Genomic DNA, 22,500 nt, shown 5'->3' with positions numbered 1-22,500 from the left:
CATTAGGAAGGGCATCCAGCTGTAGAAACACTGCCAGATCCAACCTATGCCAGCATGGAAACCGGACGTTAAACGATGATGATGATGATGATGACTCGTATATTGAATTCTATTTATTTTTTCATCAATCAAACTTGTACATAGATGTACATAGATGCGTACATTGATGCGTGTATGCATACATACATACATACATACATACATACATACATACATACATGCATATACATACATAAATATGTACATACATACACTCAAAGTTCAAATTTATACCTGTAATTATTGGATCAATTCTAAATGTAACAAACTGCCTTAGTACCAATCTTGAGAAATTACGTTTCTCAAAACCAGAAAGGAGAAAACTATTTAGATTATTACAGGTATAACCCATTGATGGAACTGTCAAAATATGCAAAACTTTCCAAAAGTTTAGTATATAAGTACATATGCACATATCCAGGCATGCAATTATTTGTATGAGTATACATACTTTAAACAAAATATACCAGTCTGCACATGCACTGACTCCAAATATTTGCATATATATATATATATATATATACACACACACTATCTATCTATCCGCTCTTGGTTACTTGTTGGATCAGTGTCCTCCTGTCAGTTTTATCCTGGGCTGCTTCTTTCAGATTGGCTATGTCTATTCTGGTATCACTCTTGATGGGGTCAAGCCAGCGGGTTCTTGGTCAGCCTCTTCCTCTCTTGCCACTGACCATTCCAAGCATGATGTCATTATACACACACATATATGTACAAATACTTTGTTGATGTTGAAATTCCAATGAAGGAGCCTTGGATCTTGGTTAGAAACCGGGTCTTTGTCCATTGGCGAGAAATTTAGAAATACAACTTAATAACATATACACATGCATATATACATATATTTATATATTTGTTTGTATATTTAAATGAAAATATGTTATTCGAAATCTCCAATATAGAGTTATATATATATATTTTTTCGCAAAGACTGGTTTATTCTATTCTGTTTACCTATTTACATTCCAAGTTCGATGCTATACTTGTAAACATTGGACAAACAGCAAAAGGAAAAGGCAAGCATCCTGACTAAACTGCTGCACTGTTGGCATCGCAACAAAAGAACAAAAAGAAAATGTAGATGTGTATGTATACATGGGTTTGTGTGAACATGCATATATATGTGTGTGTGTGTGTGTGTGTTTTAATTCCAATTCCCCCTTCAGAATATTGTTTCCTCCAATTTTCTGTTTTCACACCTGATGTCTGAATATATAACCACTGGGACTTCTCTCTCTCTCTCCCCCCTCTCTCTCCCTCTCTCTCTCATATTCTACACACAATACATCTATTTTCGTATTGGTTATACCACAGCAAGCAAAAACTTATTGTAATGCTTGCTTTAACTTAATATGTTTTTATGTCTTACACCAACCATTAATTTCCTATCGTAAAAATCTACATATGTGGAAGTGATATATCTCGACTTTGCAAAGGCCTTTGATAAAGTCGATCATGGAATGATATGTCACAAACTGCGTGATCTCAACATAGTTGGAAAACTGGGAGAATGGCTTCATGACTTTCTGAAGGATAGAAGTCAGGTGGTAGTAGCCAATGGGGCCACCTCCATTAACACACAAATAGTGAGCGGTGTTCCGCAGGGCACTGTTCTGGGACCACTACTGTTCATAATGGCCCTCTCAGACATGCCCTCAGCCACGCAGAGAGCCACGATCACAAGTTATGCAGATGATACAAAAGTTTCACAGGCAATACAGAACCCTGAGGACACTAAACACCTGCAATGTGAGCTGGACGAAATATACAAGTGGGCTGAAAAGAATAGCATGCAGTTCAATGCTGGAAAGTTTCAAGCTTTATACTATCAGCATGCAAAACTGAATGCAATACCCAATGAATACACTGGACCCGGAGGGATTGCAATCCCAGAGGCACAATCAGTGCGTGACCTGGGTATTCACATGAGTGATGACGCGACCTTTCATGTACATGTTGCTAAACTGACAATGAAATGTAGACGGCTGGCTGGATGGATTCTTAGAACCTTTAGAACAAGAGAACAAGAAACCATGATGGTCCTCTGGAAGACACTTGTCCTAAGCCACTTTGACTATTGCTCTCAGCTATGGTCACCATCCAGTGTCAAGTTGATCACAGAACTTGAGGCGATCCAACGAAGCTACACAAAGAAGATAGCCTCTATGCAGAATGTAAGCTACTGGGAAAGACTCAAGAGATTAAAATTATATTCCCTGGAGCGAAGGCGGGAAAGATATGCCATAATATACATCTGGAAGATCCTGGAGGGAAGTGTCCTGAACTTTGGCATCGAGAGTTACGCAAATGCCAGAACTGGGCGCCACTGCGTGGTGCCTAGGACTCCAAACCTGCCATCAAGATGTAGGACAAGATTCTGTGATAGCCTGGGCTTCCGAGGCCCACAGCTCTTCAATATCCTCCTGAAGAACCTGAGAGACCTGCATGGGGTGGATACAGATGTCTTTAAAATGAAGCTGGATCTCTTCCTGTCAGGTGTCCCAGATGAACCAACTTCACGGCAGGAGGGGCAGATGAGGGCAGCTGCATCGAACTCTCTCATGCACCAAATAGCAGTTGCTAGAAAGCCTCCATGAAGTGAAACCAAGTAGCAACACCAAATGGCGGTGCCCCAGCATGGCCACAGCTCATAAGCTGAAACTAGAATCAATCAATCAATCAATCATAGTTTTGGGTTATTTATTTCTCCTTCTTTTTAGCTATTTCCATACTTTTTCTCTTATCTCCCCCTCCCCACCCAATACCTTTTTGTGGGTGGGGGCTGTTCATTTCATTTCTTGCTTTTTTCTTTTTGTTAAAAGCTCAAACAGTGTCTTTAAAAGTAATCAATTAAACACAGGACTACAATATGCAACAAGTGTAAAGTAACATTTTAAACAGAAACCTTAAAAACTGAAGATGAATACAAGGCATCATTTTACACATGTGGTCTTGAAAATCTTCGTTTAAATTAGTGATGTATATATATATTAAGGCCTGCTTTGTTGATACACACATGGTTTGTCAGCATAAATATATACAGGGTGTTCCAAAAGTCACTGATGGCTTTCAGTTTTTAATAACTTCTTTAACTTTACAAACAAATACATGAAATTCTGATAAAATCTGAAAAGAGATGGAAAAGGTTAAATAATTAACTTGTATCAAAATTTCATGCATTTATTTCTAAAGTTAAAAATTGAAACCAATCAGTGACTTTTGGGACACCCAGCCTCGCCTCGCCCCTGTGCTGGTGGCATGTAAAAAGCACCATCCGACTGTGGCCGTTTACCAGCCCCATCTGGCAACTGTGCCGGTGGCACGTAAAAAGCACCCACTACACTCACGGAGTGGTTGGCGTTAGGAAAGGCATCCAGCCATAGAAACACTGCCAGATCAGACTGGAGCCTGGTGCAGCCTTCTGGCTTCCCAGACCCCAGTTGAACCGTCCAACCCATGCTAGCATGGAAAGCGGACGCTAAAAAATGATGATGATGATGATGATGATGATATATCTGCAGAAATATAGCTAAAATTTGCCCCGTTTATAATTATACCACATGTTACATATTTATTATATCATACTTTGATACTGAGTGAACTAAGATCCCTGTTGACAAGCTGCTGGTATTTATGAAGTGTTAAACTCTTTCAGTATGCAAATTAGGGATTCCCTCATAGCGTATCTGCTGCTTTTGTTGAGTATATAAACAGTTTGGCTGCTCATTTCTTTGAAGACTGTCAGAATGATGTGAACCCCTCTGATGAAAAGTTGATATGGTTCAAAAGTCAATTAAGGTTGTTATTACTATTTTATATTTCAGTCTGCAAAGAATTAGCTAAAATTTTTCCTGTTTATAATTGTACCATGTGTTACATATATATATATATATATATGCATATATATATATACATACATATATAGACAAACATATATATGCTCACATGATTATCTCTCTCGATATATATATATATCTTTATGCCTGTACATGACTTGTTTTTATTGCGCTACAAAAGCACAAAAAGGCTCCCCACAATCTTGTGTTGGAAGTGTGTAGCGGTTTATATATTGTCACATGAATTAGCATTTCTCTCTCTCCCTCTCTTCTCATTTTCCCCTCTTTGTCTCTTTCCCTCTATCTTTTACCTCCCCTCTTTCCCCTCTCTCTTCCCCCTCTCTTTTCCTCCTACCCTCTCTCCCAGACACATTAAATTGGCAGAAACACTGGAGCATTGGAACTAAATACTGCTTGCCTGTTTTTCTCTTGACATCCTTTGTGCACTGAATTCTAACTCCACTGAGGTCAAAGTTTTGCCTTTCATCCTTTCGGGGTCAAAAGAAAAATGACCAGTCCAGAACAGTGGATTAGTTGAACCGTTAGAGCATTGGGTGGGATACATTGCAGTATGCAATGTGGTCTTGAGAATTCTGAGTTCAAATCTTGCTCCATCTCTAGAAAACTGTGATCCATTTCTCAGACTTTACATTCAACAGATAGAGTATGCAGAGTAAAAAAATTAATTAATTAATTAATTAATTAAAAATGAAAACAAACATATGCCCCTTTAATTTGATCAAGGGGACTATGTTTATTTTTATTTTATATTTTGCATTTCAAAAGAATGAAAGACAGAGTTGACTTTGGAAACATTTGAACTTGGAATGCAAAGTTGGAAGAATTAACTCTGGTGGTGGTGGTGGTGGGAGGAAGGGGAGGAGGAGGGGGAGAAGAAGAAGAAGATCAAACAGAAGAATATGGAGGAGGAGGAGGAGGAGGAGAAGGACCTGAAAATATTCAGGCTGGGCACCAGTTGCACTGATCCCACCAATTTTCAGAAGGGCTTCACTGCCCCTTGTTGCTGTTTCATCTCTTTCCCAGTCTTGAGTGCTCTCAGCAAAGCTCATTCTGTTACAATCAGATCCCACCACCACCATCACTAGCTGGCTCTCTTCCCCCTGTTGACCGTTCTTTATGGTGCAGACTTTGGATTGGAGATATTCAATCCTGGGTATCAGCTGCATCAGTCTCATCCTTGCCTGAGGTCAGAGGTCATGATACGATGAAGGTCATGATGGTACAAAGATCAAGAAATGAAACCACATCATTTCTGAACAAGTAAACAAGTGAGACTTAATCAACAAGAAATAATATTTTACTGAAGAATTGGCTTTTTCCTGCGTTGATTAATTTCTGGGAATGTCATCATTGATTTCTTCTTATCATTATTTTAAAAGAATGTCAGAAAATCAAATTCCAATAATGAATTTGATTTCCATGTTTAATGGCAATTGGAAAAAAATGAAAGACACAGAAATCCTGTAATTACTTCGATATTTACAAGGATTTGCTGCATGTTGTTACATTAGACACAGACTACTGTCTGTGTTCAATATTAATTTATTGATTAACGTGATGAGCTTCTGGAATTATTAGCATGAAGGGGAAAATGGTTAGTGGCATCTCATCCGTCTTCACATTCTGGGTTCAAATTCTGCTGAGGTCAGCTTTCCCTTTCACACTTTCAGGGTCGATAAAATAAGTACCACTTGAACACTGGGGTCGATGTAATCAACTTTCCCCCTCCCTCAAAATTGATGGCCTTGTGCCAAAATTTGAAACTATTATTATGAGTGTTATCATTATTATTATTATTATTATATCATCATCATCATCATCATCATCATCATCATCATTTTCTTTCAATTTTGCTTCCATTTCTTGCCAAGTGTCTTCCTTTCTTTTTCTTAAGTCCTATGACTCCTAAGGCTGGTCAGCTCGCTTCCATGTGGCACATATAATTGACCAAGATCACAACACTCACCCAAAACAGGATGACAATCCATTGCCAGGTCCAGGACCAACAATTTTGAAGAGAAGAGATGAGTCGGTTATTTCAATCCCTATGTTTGATTGTTCCTTTAGGCAGGGATGAAAGGAAAACTTGACCTTGGTGGCATTTGATCTCAGAGCATAAAAGAGCTGGAAGAAACGCCACTAAACATTTTGCTCATTGTGTGAACCATTCTGCTTTAGTCCTAGATATACTATGCTTTAAAAAAATGTGAGATGGTACATAACTGGAAGGTCTTTGATAAAGTGTCTTGGAACCAAACAATAAGAGTCTGCGACTCAAGATTGGAATCACTTGACTCAGAAAAATAACAGCCAGAAATCTTTCTCAAATTACCTTCTTTATTCATCATCATCATCATCATCGTTTAACGTCCGTTTTTCATGCTAGCATGGGTTGGACGGTTCAACCGGGGTCTGGGAAGCCAGGGGCTGCAGCAGGCTCCAGTCTGATCTGGCAGTGTTTCTACAGCTGGATGCCCTTCCTAACGCCAACCACTCCGCGAGTGTAGTGGGTGCTTTTTACATGCCACCGACACAGGTGCCAGGGGAGTCTGGCATCAGCCACGATCGGTTGGTGCTTTTAACGTGCCACCGGCACAGAAGCCAGTCAAAGCGGTGCTGGCATCGACCACGTTCGGATGGTGCTTTTTATGTAGCACCAGCACAGAAGCCAGTCGAGGCGGCGCTGGTATCGGCCACGTTCAGATGGTGCTTTTTATGTGCCACCAGCACAAGACAGATTGGATAATGTATTCTTAGATACATTATGCCTAGAGTAAAAAACGTGGGATAGTGAAAGATGGAATGTCTTTTTGATAGATTTGTTCAATTAAAGTTGACTTAACATCATCAGCAACAACAATGACAACATCAACCACAGTAAGCCAAAGATTCAGCATTTATTGGGTCAGTCAACTTCCATGAAATAGCAGTCAAATCTCCTTCAGTCATATCATTTCATGTCTTTAAAAAGAAAGGATGCATTAAATAGTTATGCCATGTCAGAGAAAGGGGTGGAGAAGACAGGATACTCACGAGTGAAATTCCTTTGGTCATATGTATGTTAAATTAGGGCTGACTCAGTGTTAAACAGCAATAACATGAAGAACAGCAGATAAAACTCCCACAGAGCTGAGTCAGCAATCTGGTTTCCATCTCCACTCAAATCCAATTCATTTAGTTTATATTAATAATACCCTCCACAAATACATGAATGTCATGTAATCTCTCTCCCGCTAGTTCTGCTTGTGTACATATTTGGCCTTCAGTTTCATCAAAAGAAATCAATTTTTATCATGTAGAAGACAGCATATGAGCAAAAGCCGTGGAATGTCTCTCTCTCTCTCTCTCTCTCTCTTTACTGCAGATCTGATTCCGGTCTGTCTGTCTGTTTGTCCCTAAGTTTACAGCTCTCAAGATACAACAAAATCTGTTTTAACACAAGAGTTCATATCAAGAATATTGTAAACCAAATTCAAAACCATAACAATTTACAAATTAATGTCCATTACAGATGTTTTCTAACTAAAATATGTACAAGTTTCGAAATGGCAGCAGATCCTCTGAATTACACTCTCCCCATACGGAGCTCCATACTAAGACTTTCTCCATATTCTATACAAACTCTGTCTATATGGTAAATTCTTTAGAATAAGTTCTCTATAATGTTGATGTCCATATATATATATATATATCGTCGTCGTCGTCGTTTAACATCTACTTTCCATGCTAGGATGGGTTGGACGATTTGACTGAGGACTGGCGGACCAGATGGCTGCACCAGGCTCCAATCTTGATCTGGCAGAGTTTCTACAGCTGGAAGCCCTTCCTAATGCCAACCACTCTGAGAGTGTAGTGGGTGCTTTTACGTTCCACCAGCATGAGGGCCAGTCAGGTGGTACTGGCAACGGCCACGAAAAATCGTTTTTTTTTTTTTTAAATATTTTGTAAAATCAATTTAGAAAATAATCATGATTATGAGGAGGATTGGGGCTAAAAAACAATAACGGCCCAATATATATATATATATATATATATATCATCATCATCGTTTAACGTCCGTTCTCCATGCTAGCATGGGTTGGACAATATATATATATATATATATATATATATATATATGGCGGTGCCCCAGCATGGCCACAGCTTGTGAGCTGAAACTAGATAGAAATAAAAAAATAAAAATAATATATATATATGTGTGGTGTATTCATGTCCCTGTATCTTAGCAGTTCATCAAAAGAGACCAATAGAATAAGTACTAGGCTCACCAAGAACAGGTCTTGGGGTCAATTCGTTTGACTAAAGGTGGTGCTCCAGCATGGCCGCAGTCAAAGGACTGAAACAAGTAAAAGAATATATATATAAACTTTTTCTTTTATAATTTATCTTTTATTTGTTTTGGTCATCAGACTGTGTCCATGCTGGGGCACTGCCCTGAAAGGTCGAGTCCAGGGATTCTCAACCAGTTTTTTTTTTTTATCAATGGACCCCTTTGATTACTATTTTGTTCTGGTCAACACCCATAGCCATTCAATGTTTAAAAACTAGCTTTACTGATAATTCTTTCAAAATTCCAATTTTGTTTTTTTACACATTAACTTATGTTGGTAAAATGTTCAAGAAAGAAACCCGCCTGTTCCTTACAATGCAGGCCAATACATACATCTAAAACAAAATCTTTTCAGAGGACCTTAAAATACTATTGTGGATCCCCAGTTTACTATACTGTTGTGTAGACCCCATCCCACAAGAAAAAATTTTATATGGCCCCCTCTGGTGTCATATGGACCCCTGTTGAGACCCACTGGTCTACTCAAACAAATCTACTTCTAATTAATTTATTTTTAAATCCTGATACTTATTTAATTAATCTCTTTTTGCTGAGGCGTAATTTCAGAGGTGTAAACAAACCAACACTGGATGTCAACTGGTGGTGAGAGACAAATACACAAGGGGTTCCTTTCAGTTTCCATCACCCAAATCAACACATAAGTTTCAGTTAGCCTGGGACTGTAGCAGAAGACACTTGCCTAAGGTGCCATGCAGTGGGACTGAACCTGGAACCATGTGGTTGAGAAGCAAGCTTCTTACCACACAACCACATCTTCCACACTAGCATTCTCCATATTCTTAATTCCATACCAACATTTTGAAAATGCAGTGAAGCTTCAGTTATCCCAACAGTAATTATCTGAATTCTGGATTATCCAAACAAATCTCACAGTCTGATAATTATGCTCACTATTGCTGCCTTTGTTAATGATTAAATCAGTTATCCAAGCAAAATATTTCTAGCCTATCTTATCAGATAATCTAAATCTAACTATACTAAACCAATAGAAACTATCTCATGAGCAAGATGAAAATTTGTAAAACCTTTTTCTATGTAGACACAAGCATGGCTGTGTAGTAAGAAGTTTGCTTCACACACACACACACACACACACACATATATATATACATACACACACACATGCATATATTCTCTCTTCTACTTGTTTCAGTCATTTGACTGCGGCCATGCTGGAGCATCGCCTTTAGTCGAGCAAATTGACCCCAGGACTTTTTCTTTGTAAGCCTAGTACTTATTCTATCAGCCTCTTTTTACAGGGATGTAAACACACCAGCATGTGTTGTCAAGCGATGTTGGGGGGACAAACACAGACACACAAACATATACACACACACATACATATACATATATACAACGGGCTTTTTTCAGCTTCCGTCTACCAAATCCACTCACAAGGTTTCGGTCGGCTTGAGGCTATAGTAGAAGACATTTGCCCAAGGTGCCACACAGTGGGAATAAACCGGGAACCATGTGGTTGGTAGGCAAGCTACTTACAACACAGCCACTCCTGCGCCTATATATATAATTAAATAAGGATTCAGATAGAATTAGGTACTTGAAAAGAGATGCACCAGGTAGGTCTGGAAAAACCTGTGGTTCTAGCCTATGGTTGGCAAGTACCAAATAGGATATTCCAGTTGTGTATACAGAGAAAACCAACCCTATGAATAATTAGCACCTAGGGGCTGGTTCAACTCGTCCACACTTTTAAAAAAATCAATTTGTTCAACTAAAACCTTGAGGGCAATACCCGAGCATGGCTGTAGTCCAATAAGTGAAATAAGTAAAAGAAAGATATATTTCTACTGCTTTCAGTTTTTGCACGGTGACCATACTGGAGCAATGCCTCTAAAGGTTTTAAAAGTATAATCAATTAATCATAATTATATATACTCAGTATTTGGCTGGTATTTATTTTCTAACAAGCCAAATGTTAATTTTTTAAAACTCTTCTAATGTTCTACCATTTTCAATTATTCTGCCAAGACCATACTGGAGCAATGCTTTTAAAGGTACACTCAGTTATATATGCCTACTATTTGACACATTCTTGTTTTCTAGACACCAGAAGAATGACCGGCAAAGTCAACTAGGGCAGGGATTTGAAACTAGAATATAACTAAATACCACAAGAAAATTTTGTTCACTACTTGACTGATTTTCTTATCTCTCACCATCCATGAATATATCTGACAGCAGTGAGATTTGAACCTATAACCACATGTTGACAAGAATGCTTGATGCTCTAGTTAAGATATATGAAGGAGATAGACCCTGAGTCTGGTACCCAAAACCATTCAGCTAGCGCCTAACAAAGATTTTATTTTACTTTAGTTTTGTATTATTTTATTTTTTATTAGTTTTTTGGGGGTGGGGGTGGAATATTGTTGCCAGAGTATTAATTTTTGATTCTAATTCTTTGATTCTAAAAGTCTAAAAGCTAACTCATAGATTCCTCAGATCAATTTATTTATTTATTTTTAGGCCCCCGCTAAAATACTTTGCACTGCCACCAAAAAATAAAAGACATTCCTGAGCTGTTCTCTGTTGAACGTTGAATATTTAATGCTGATATCTGTTATATTTATCTCTCTGGCTTCCCTTTTCTATATCATAACAGTGACATACTTACCATTTAATAATTTATGAAATAATAACGATCTTCCAAAATTATTTTTCATTTGTCCTGTTGAATTATTAATGAGAAAAGGATGAAGTAAAGAGACAAAATATAAACAAATGAAAGCCAGCATTAATTCCACTCCATATATTAATATCGGAATGCAGCCAGACTAAATTTCACAGAGACTACACTAAAGAAATATTTTGCTTTAAAATTCTTCAGATCAGAAAGGATGGAATAGGATAAAAGTGATACATAATACACCTTTATAAATTCTGAATTTTGGTTTTATATTTTATTTCAGTTTTCTAGCAACAGTATATCATCATCATTGTTTAACATCTGTTTTCCATGCTGGAATGGGTTGGATGGTTCGACTGGGGTCTGGGAAGCCAGGAGGCTGCACCAGGCCCCAATCTGATCTGGCAGTGTTTCTACAGCTGGATGCCCTTCCTAACGCCAACCACTCTGAGAGTGTAGTGGATGCGTTTTACGTGCCACCAGCACAAGGGGCCAGAGGAGCTGGCATTGACCATAATCGGATGGTGCTTTTTATGTGCTACTGGCACAGGACTCACAACTACAATTCCCATTCGATTTGATTTTGACAAGGTTATGTGGTTAACCTTTTCACTGTGATTTGGTTTCAAATCTGCTACAAGAGATTGCCTCATTAGTTCACTAATGATGGTCTGCATTTGTCAATGATTTAAACTAGATTTGGGCAACTGTTTGCAAGAAGTAGGCTACAGGAGACTTTGTTCATCATCAGGTGGACTGCATTACGAAAAAATGTCAAGGTAATTTTTCTCATTAGCATACCATTCACAACTTTCGATGGACCACAGTCTGTCCATGTTTAATGGAAAGCAAAAGATAAATAAGAGAGTCATTAGATACATTTTTATCCATTTAATGAAATTAAGCATGGAATATTTGTAATTCAATAGGGTTAAATGACTATACACATACATACAGGCTTGGTGCTAAATATAAATATATACGTGTGTGTGTGTGTGTGTGTGTATGTATATGTATATATATATATATATATATATATATATATATATATGAATATATATATGTATATATATGTGTGTGTGTGTGAAATTATATATATATATATACATATATATAAGTTCAGTAAAATTTAAATTCAGATGAATATGGTACTTAAGTTAAAGGCACCAGAATTTAGTATGGTATTATCCATATAATTCAAAATGGGGTGATTATAATCAAAATAATAATTATTTTTCTCATTAGCATTCCATTCAAAAATTTCGACAGACCACAGTCTGTTCATGTTTAATGGAAAGCAATAATTTAAATGGAGTTGCATGAAACAGTCGTACTGCATTACCTCTAGATATCCTTGTTGCTTATTTTGATATATATATATATAATAGAAATATGTTACAAAAAGAAAATAGAAACTACATGTGGAAATGTAAGGGGAAAGTAAGAAGAAAAATAAGCAAAAATGCACATTGGAAATAAAAAAAGTAAAAGCATTTTATGAAAAGTAACGATAGATATATACAATTAGTTGAACTGAGGTAGGAATAAATGTAATAATAGTCATTATTGTGACTTGTTAAAGAGATTTAAAAGCATACCGGTTTCATGAATTTACTAATCATTGCTTTGAATGCACACCGATTAATGAATGGTGTCATGTCTACTAGTCCCTGAGTAAAACAATTATGTGTAAGGAAGGTAAGAAGTTCTGGATTTGGTGCAATTAGGGTAGATATAGATCTGTAATGTGAATGGTGTATGGGATGTATGGGGGTTAGTGGTATTAATTGAAAGGTTTGTAGTGTTCTGTATTACGTTATGTGTTCATATTGAGTTGTAGAAGATATTTATTGATGAAATATATGTATATATATATAGGTTTGGTAACAAATATTCTGTTTTTTTGCAATCAACTATTTGACTATGTTAGAAATCTTTAATTTGTAGTAATCATAATGACATTTGTTACTGTGAACGAAGCATATTTATTGAAAATAAATGTCCTTCCTGAAAGTTTCTTGCTTCCTGTCAATTTACATCTGAAAAATGAATTTCCTACTGTGAATAAGTGTACTTTTAGTTGTGAGGTCAATATTCTGATAAAAGAAAAAAAATACATAAATAAATAAATTTTAAAAAAAAGATAAAAGTAATTTGCGTACACACGTATACAGACAATCACACACGTGCACATACTATCATATTCTACTACTATTACAGTTACTCTTTGGGGAATTGAAATATACACAGAACTATGAAGAAATTATCAGCAAATACGTGCATTTTCATATTTATCTGGGCAATATTCCAAGGAAAAATGCTATGTAAGCAATTACACAGATAAAGAATCAGTACTAGAAATATTTTAATACTATCAGGAGCCTTCCTGCTTGCCGCCCACCACCACCTCTGTCCATTCCATAAACATAAATCCGATAGATCATCACAGAACTAATACGGAAACGGTCCCCTTAGTAGCTTTCTGATAAATGAAACAATTAATGCGATGATGTTCCATTATTTACAGGTCTTTCGGTTTTATTTCTAATTATTCCCCGTCTTCACCATTCCCCCACACACAAGCCACCATCGTCCACACTACGTCTGGGGTTTTATAAATCAAATATCATTAATTAAATCTATTATGTGCAATCATAATTTTTTTCTTGATGAAGAGGAATTTCAAGGTTAAAATGTGTACTTAAAAGACAACACATCATATCAGAAAGATCAACTTTAACCCCAATTTTTTAATACCAAACCACCTGAGACTATTCTAGGTTCAAATAATACAAATTTCCTCTTTTTTAAAGTGATCTAAATCAAAGCCATTCATCAAAGTTTCATGTTAATTTATGCATCAAATTAGGGCAGAAAGCTGGCAGAGTCGTTAGCACATTGAGCAATATGCTTTGCAGCTTTTTTTCCAGCACTTTACATTCTAGGTGTAGGAGTGGCTGTGTGGTAAGTAGCTTCCTTACGAACCACATGGTTCTGGGTTCAGTCCCACTGTGTGGCACCTTGGGCAAGTGTCTTCTACTATAGCCTCAGGCTGACCAAAGCCTTGTGAGTGGATTTGGTAGACGGAAAATGAAAGAAGCCCGTCGTATATATATGTATACATGTATGTGTGTGTATATGTTTGTATGTCTGTGTTTGTCCCCCCCCCCAACATCGTTTGACAATTGATGCTGGTGTGTTTACGTCCCCGTAACTTAGCGCTTTGGCAAAAGAGACCGATAGAATAAGTACTAGGCTTACAAAGAATAAGTTCTGGGGTCAATTTGCTCGACTAAAGGTGGTGCACCAGCATGGCCACAGTCACATGACTGAAACAAGTAAAAGAGTAAAAAGAGTAAAAGAGTAACAGAAATATGGTAATGAAAGGATTAGAGATATTTGCATTCCAGGGCAAAGCTGGAATGTAACACCTTTACCTGTATTTTTTTATTCTTTTTTTTTTCTTTTTACTTGTTTCAGTCATTTGACTATGGCCATGCTGGAGCACCACCTTTAGTTGAGTAATTCGACCCCAGGACTTATTTTTTATAAGCTTAGTACTTATTCTTTCGGTCTCTTTTGCCGAAACGCTAATTGTGGGGACATAAACACACCAGCATCAGTTGTCAAGTGATGTGGGGAGTGGTGTGAAAAATACAGATACACACATACACACACACACCCACACACACACACCACACACACACACACACACACACATATATATATATATATATATATATATATATTTACGATGGGCTTCTTTCAGTTTCTGTCTACCAAATCCACTTATGAGACTTTAGTAGACCCAAGGCTATAGTAGAAGACACTTGCCCAAAGTGTCATGCAGTGGGACTGAACCCGGCACCGTGTTGGTAAGCAAGCTACCCTAACCTTAACCCAAAGACACACATATATATGTACACACACACATGATGGGCTTCTTTCATTTTCCATCTCTCAAACCCACTGACAAGCCTCTTTGGTCAACCAGAGGGTATTGCAGAAAAAAGCTTACTCAAGGTGCCATGTAGTGGGACTGAACCCAGAATTATATGGTTGGGAAGCAAACTTCTTACCACACAGCCATGCCTGTGCCTATGAATGTATAATAAAGACATATATATATAATGTTATATTTTTTTTATGTAGGAGTTCCTTGAGGCATGAAATATATTTCAAGGATAGAACAAGAGGAAAATGATTAGGAAATGCTGACATAGGTGGATGGATAATAGATGAATGGATGGAAGACTGGGTGGGTGGATGGATGGATGGATAGATGGATTGATGGATGAACAGATAGATGGATGGATGGATGGGTGGAAGGATGGATTGATTGAGTATTCAATCAATTAATGGATGACTGAATGGATGTTTTTATTTGTCTGTGTATAGTAATTTGCGACACAATTCTATCTACAAGTCTTCACAGCTAATTAATAGTAATTGACAGCTACATAAAGAAAACTGAAGAATCCAAAGATTAAAATGGGAGACTTGGAATTTTTTTCTTTTAAAGCCGGATAATTAAAAACTAAACAATGAAGTATTTGCTGACACACATAATTTAACAAGCAGGATAATTTTAATTAACCAGGACTATCTGTGTATCAAGGAGAGATAAACATAGCTGAACAAGAATTAATTGAGCCAAACAAAGGCAGGAGACACAAAAAAAAAGAAGAAAAGGAAATGGAAGGAAAAGGGTTCTGTTGAATTTATTGAATTTTTCAGAGCCTTATTTATTTATCCTTGGAAATCAGCAATGTGATTAGAGGGGGATAATAATCTGATTGTTAGCAAACATGATAGCAACTTCAGGCATGCTTCATTATCAAAAATATTGGTTTCAAATTTTGGCAGAAGGCCAAAAATTTTGTGGGAGGGGTAAGTTGATTGCATCAAACCCATTGCTCAACTGGTACTTTTTTTATCGACCCTGAAAGGGTGAAAGGTAAACAACCCTGGTGGAATTTGAACTCACAGTGTAAATTTGGAAAAAATGCTGCTAAGCATTCTGTCTATTGTGGTAATGATTCTGCCAGCTTCCTGCCTTTATTATTAGAAATATTGATTTCACATTTTGGCAATAGGCCAGCGATTGGTACTTATATTATCAACCCTGAAAGGGTGAAAGGCAAAGCCACTCCCAGTGGGAATTGAACTCAGAACACAGTAAAGACAGAAGACATGACACTAAGTTTTCTATCCAGCGTGGTAACAATTTTGCTACCTTTACCACCTTCATTATTAGAAATATTAACTGTTAGCAAGAGTCATCTTAAGGTATAGGCACACTAAGTACTTGACCAGGGGCTTCCTAGGTCTAGGGGCCCAATTCTGATCTATATATGCTGTGATTTCCTGTCAATAAACATATACTGTAGGGCCCATGGCATGGATTTGCACCCCAAGAACTTATAATGTTGCTAAGTCAGCCCTGTTGTTAGCCGAAGATGTCTTCTTAACAATTACACATCTTTTCTAATAATTGTGGTCAAGTGGTCATTCTGTTTATTGTAATTAAAGTATTTGGCTTAGTGGTTAGAGTATTTGGCTCAAGATCGCAAGGTCCTGAGTTGGATGCCCAGAGACATGTTGTGTCCTTGAGCAAGACACTTTATTTCACGTTGCTCCAGTCTGCTTTGCTGGCAAAAATGCGTTATACGTGTAATTCAAAAGGGCCGGACTTGTCACATTGAATCTCCCTGAGAACTACATTAAGGGTACACGTGTCTGTGGAGCACTCAGCCACTTGCATGTTAACTTTACAAGCAGTCTGTTCCATTGATCAAATCAACTGGAACATTTGTCATTTTAAGTGACAGATTGCCAGTTGTAGATACGATATAGTATCTTGGTTAAGAATTAGTGATGGCCACATAAGTTGAATACTAAATTAGTGACAAAAATTATGTACAACACCAAACAGCAAGTCAATTAATATGAATATATGTGAGCTGGGAGAATCGAGAGCACTCTACATTGAGAGCAGTATAGTATAGAAGGTAGCCAGTACTATAATGACATGACAATGGGTGGACGCTGAAAGAATCCATGTTATGATCATCATTAACATCACTTAGATATCTCCATACGTGCCAAAGAGAAGCAAAACCTCTACAAGGTCACTCAGTCTCTCTCTCTTTTACTCTTTTACTTGTTTCAGTCATTTGACTGCAGCCATACTGGAGTACCACCTTTAGTCAAGCAAACTGACCCCAGGACTTATTCTTTGTAAGCCTAGTACTTATTCTATCAGTATCTTTTGCCAAACTGCTAAGTTATGGGAATGTAAACACACCACCATCGGATGTCAAGCAATGTTGGGGGGCCAGACACAGACACACAAACATATACACATACATACATATATATATACATATATACGACAGGCTTCTTTCAGTTTCCGTCTACCAAATCCACTCACAAGGCTTTGGTCGGCCTGAGGCTATAGTAGAAGACACTTGCCCAAGGTGCCATGCAGTAGAACTGAACCCAGAACCATGTGGTTGGTTAGCAAGCTACTTACCACACAGCCACTCCTGCTAAAAATAGCAGCCAAATTTCTCTCAAACTACATCTTACAATGGTTGGATATATTGGGTGCTGTCTGGCCATGGCTAATATACTTTTTTATTGTGGTTTTCTGCTCAGTCAAGGTTGACTTACATGTAAACAACAACAGCAATAATTGTTACAGTGAAGCTGGCTTAAGCTACAAGGTAAGAGCAGAAACAAACAGAATGATAACCTGTGGACTATTAACCTCATTTGTACAAATGAAAGACATTTTTTCCTTATTTACATCACCATCTTAATAGATCTAAATATTAATTCCTGAACTTTGGCAAAATACCATGAATTTTTCTGGCTTAGCAGACTAAAACTTCAAAGTTACTGTCAGCAATATTGTTGCATTAGAACAATAAATATTTATCTCTCTATTCAGCTATCTTTCTATCCATCCCTTCATCCATACACACACACACACACATATATATAATGAGTGTAGCCTGAATGACATATATTAATGATTCACAAATGTACAAAGGCCGTTAACTTCACTTAAACGTTTATGGTTTGTAATATGGTGTCGAAATTATCATTGCTCCAAACTGCGACCTGGTCACTGAGAACATTGTCGCACAGCAACCTATTACTAACAATAAATGTTTAAGTGAAGTTCACAGTCTTTGTGTGTTTCCAAGAGGCTAATATATATCTACCATACTGCAATCATTTTTAATTCCAACGCATGGTCTCAAATAAAGCCACTTACCAATTAAGTTATATCTTCATAATATATATATATATATATATGCACATACCGAGGATAGTTTTCAACTCTTCTTTTCAAAATACTCAATAAATATTAGCCTTGATGATATATGAGCCATCAATGCTTTATGTAGAAAAATGTTCTGACTCACAACATGAAAAGTCTTTAAACGTATATTAAGTGAAGTCAAAGTGAAAGTGAAAGTAGAAATTTGATATTTTCTGACTTTCATTCACCATTCATTTTTATTAATAATTTTCATTTCTTTTATGATTTTTCTTTCAGATACGCCAGGAAGTCCAAAGATCACATCTCAGAGCAGCTTACCGTGGATTGCAGGAGATGTGCAAACGCTTACATGTCATGCAAGACCTGGAAATCCTCCAGACACACAATATAAATGGCTCTCAGAATCGGGATATTTAATACACAAAGGAGAAACACTGACATTTGATCCAGTGACTCGCATGGAACACCGAATGACTGTAATATGTCAAGCTGAAAACAAATTATCTCACACAGTCATTGGACGTCCCAAGACAGCCTCCGTACGACTAGAGGTGAAATGTAAGTAACACTACAATGGTTTCCCCTTATCGCTGGAGACTTTGGTCTTATACTGATTGTAATGTCCCACACACATATATGAGTGTGCCTGTGTATTTGAAAGTGTGAGTAAGTGTTTGTGTTTGTGGATGGGGGGGACAGGGTACATTGCATGTATGGGTTACTGTGATCACTCGTGTGTTGTTATGTAGACACTGGTATGTTTAAGTCTGGCTTGCAATACAATATACTGCCCTCTATTGCATTCTTTCTGTCTTTTTGTCTCTTTCTTTATATATGCATACACACACACACACAAATATATATACATTGTGTGTGTGTACCTGTATGTTTATACATGTATATATATATATATATATATATATATATTATATAATATATATATATGTATATAAGCATATATGTATATATATATATATGTATATAAGCATATATGTATATATATATATATATATATATATGTATATATATACAATCAATAATAAAAGGGTAAAATTAATTAATTATTAATTAATTTTACCAAGTAGTGTTCAGTATGTAAAAAGACCATTTACGGTATATTTGAAACATTACGTTATATAATTAGGGTTCAGTAAAATAATTTACTTTACCACACACCACATATATATATATATATATATATATATATATATATAAAACTGGTATTACTGTAGATATATGTATTTATGCATATATATATATATATATAATATATATATATATATATATATATATATATATATATTTCAAAAATTTGCCAAAAACACAAATTGAAAATTTTACAAATCATTACAAACAGAAAATTCGTAGCTTATTGCTCATCAGTCAATGTCCAAGAGATCATGACAATTTCACACCTTTAATGTTGCCATTGTTCACTTTTGGTGGTGCCAGTGGTGAAAAGCCACTGATATATATATATAAATTAGAAGTAAAACACCTTTTATCAATTCAATAATGAAAAATTAAATTATACCAACTAGAAAAATTACATCTTATAGAAAGATTAAATATATGATAAAACATAATTTTTCTAGATGGTATAATTTGATTTTTCATTATTGAATTGATAAAAGGTGGTTTTGTTCTAATTTATATATATATATATATATATATATTATATTTGATGAAATTTGATTTAGTTTTTCTAAATTGAATTTTTCCCTGTAAGTTTGGAATAATATTCCCTCATATTTTTATTATTATATATATATGTATATATACATATGTATATATTTATGTATACACATAATATGGAAATGAACTACTTCATTTGTATGACAATAATGCTCATTTGTAATTGTTACATGATGTCTAGACAAAGGTGTACACGTGCACAAACATGTGCACATACATGCACACGCACACACACACACACACACACACACATACACACACATATTTCTGTGTGTGTGGGTATAGCCAGCTTCTTTAAATTTCCATCTCTCAAATCCACACGGGAAGCTTTGGTCAGCCTGGGACTGAACCTAAGACCATGATCTTCTCAACTACACAACCACAACTTGTGCCTTATATACATTATGCACCTGTGTGTGTGTGTGTGCGTGTGTGATTTTTATATCTGTATTTGTATGTGTGTATCTTCAGTTTAATATCTGACTTTGTATGCTGGAATTTGATGGTCAGGTCGGTCTGCGGAGTCTGCCCGACAACAAATCCTTATCTATTGTTGTTTGTCTTGTAATTACATCATCTTGTCCTTGAGGCAGAATATCCTGAGATTTCTTCCCCTCCCCCCATCTTTGTTGACGTCTTTCTTCTCTTGTCAGTGAAGGATGATGCAAGGATGATTTCAACTTACCCTTGCTAGCAGATACAATAAGGGAGAGAGAGAGAGAGAGAGAAAAAAGAGGGGGGAGAGGAGGAGAGAGAGATCAGAGAGAGGGGAGGGAAGAGAGAGGGTGTGTGAGAGATATAGAATGTGTAAAGTGAGAGTAATAGAGAAACAGAGAAAGAGGAATAAAGAGAGGGAGAGAAACAGACTAAGAAATACAAAGAGAGAAAAAAATGAAGGATGTAAAGGAGAGAGAGAGATAGAGCAAGAGAGAAAGTGAGAGAGTGAAAATATAGAGGAAGGAAGAAAGAGCCAGAGTTGTAGAGAAAGAAGATAAGATTGAGAAGAAGAAAATGTGAGAAAGGGTGGGAAAAAGAGAGAGAGAAAGAGATTGGTAGTGGGATAGAACTAGAGTGAAAGTGAAAGAAAAGATAAGAGAGAGAAAGGGGAAGAGTGAAAGGAAGAGGTATGCAGGTAAATCCCTACATGTGCCCAGCTATGCCTTAAACAAACTGTCATCTCACAAGAAGACCCTCTAAGATGCATAATCTTTATCCCAGTCTTCAGGACATTGTCAAACCATTTGATTGTCTCAGCTTGTTATGTAACATGTACTTGGACAGAGAAGGAAACCCAACCCACTTTCTGTGTGGTTGCTCAGTCTGTCAGAAATAGTAAATAAATGTCCCTCACATCATGCTCTATACCAGTGGTTCCCAACATTTTTGCAATGGTTCCCAACCCATTTATTTAAATGGGTTTTCCCACAGACCCCTTTTAATATACTTGATGCTAGTGCCCCCTAACTGACTGGCTTATGTGCTGGTGGCACGTAAAAATCACCATCTGCACATGGTCGATGCCAGTGCCACCTGACTGGTTCCTGTACTGGTGGCACGTAAAAAGCACCATCCAAACATGGTCAATGCCAGTGCTCGCTGACTGGCTCCTGTGCCTGTAGCATGTAAAAAGTAGCCACTACACTCTCAGAGTGATTGGTGTTGGGAAGGGCATGCAGCTGTAGAAACCTTGCCAGATCAAATTGGAGCCTGGTGCAGCCTGCCGGCTTGCTAGTCCTCTTTCAAACCGTCCAACCTGTGCCAGCATGGAAAGCAGATGTTAAGCAATGATGCTGATGCTGATGATCCTTATATATATATATATATATATATATAAAACAAGGTTATTTTATTCCAAACAAGTAGAAATATAGGAAGAATAGAAGAATAGAGGTTGAAAATGCACTGAGAATAGTTAAAATATTTTAATTAATATATACATATGTACATAATAATAATAATAATAATAATAATAATAATAATTGTGTACAGTGCTCAGGTGCACTACAACTCATCTAAAGTGTATATATAATCAGGTGTAGTTTCGACGGATTTCGGGAAGCATGAGGGCCTTAAAGGATGCAGTGTCATGGCAGTCAACAACTGATGCAGGCAGTTTATTCCACGCTTCAGCAACCCTGAGCGTGAAAAAATGTTTCCGAAAGTCATGGGAGCTGTGCTGTTTTCTGACTTTGTAGGCATGTCCACGTGTGTTAGACACATGGAGATCAAAAAGGTGTTCAGTGTTGTTGTTGGTGAGGTGGTTGATAACCTTGTGGGTGTCTACCAAGTCCGTCGCCAGACGCCGGAGCTTCAGTGAATCCATGCCCAGGGAAACAAGGCGCTCAGAATATGGTAGGTGTCTGATGGAGGGTATGCGTTTGGTTGCACGTCTCTGGACAGATTCCAGGAGATCAATGTTCTGAGCAAGATAGGGATTCCAAACTGATGATGCGAATTCCAAGTGTGGTCGTACCATAGCTGTTATACAGTTTTAAATAGATGGCTGGAGAGCGGCTAACAAAAGTCTTGCTGAGTGATGCCAAGACACCCTCGGCCTTCTTGACATATACATATATATATATATATATATATTAATAAA

The 22,500-nt window shown here is 37.0% G+C and overlaps 1 protein-coding gene across 4 annotated transcripts in view; it reads left to right on the top strand.

Moving 5' to 3' along the window:
• Positions 1 to 22,500, top strand: part of LOC115220440 (synaptogenesis protein syg-2) — a 675,863-nt gene that overhangs the window by 470,202 nt on the left and 183,161 nt on the right. For all 4 annotated transcript variants that reach the window (XR_003882533.2, XR_003882534.2, XM_029790569.2 and 1 more), the window contains exon 7: positions 18,483 to 18,764. Coding sequence is in view for 2 of the 4 variants with exons in the window: in XM_029790569.2 (XP_029646429.2) it covers positions 18,483 to 18,764 (282 nt within the window). In the remaining 2 variants the exon portion in view is untranslated. The remainder of the gene's footprint in view (positions 1 to 18,482; positions 18,765 to 22,500) is intronic.

The sequence above is a fragment of the Octopus sinensis genome, linkage group LG16 (assembly GCF_006345805.1).
Source record: "Octopus sinensis linkage group LG16, ASM634580v1, whole genome shotgun sequence".
Taxonomy (NCBI): Eukaryota; Metazoa; Mollusca; class Cephalopoda; order Octopoda; family Octopodidae; genus Octopus; species Octopus sinensis.
The sequence above is the reverse complement of the archived record's forward strand: the minus strand, read 5'-3'. Positions and strand labels throughout refer to the sequence as shown.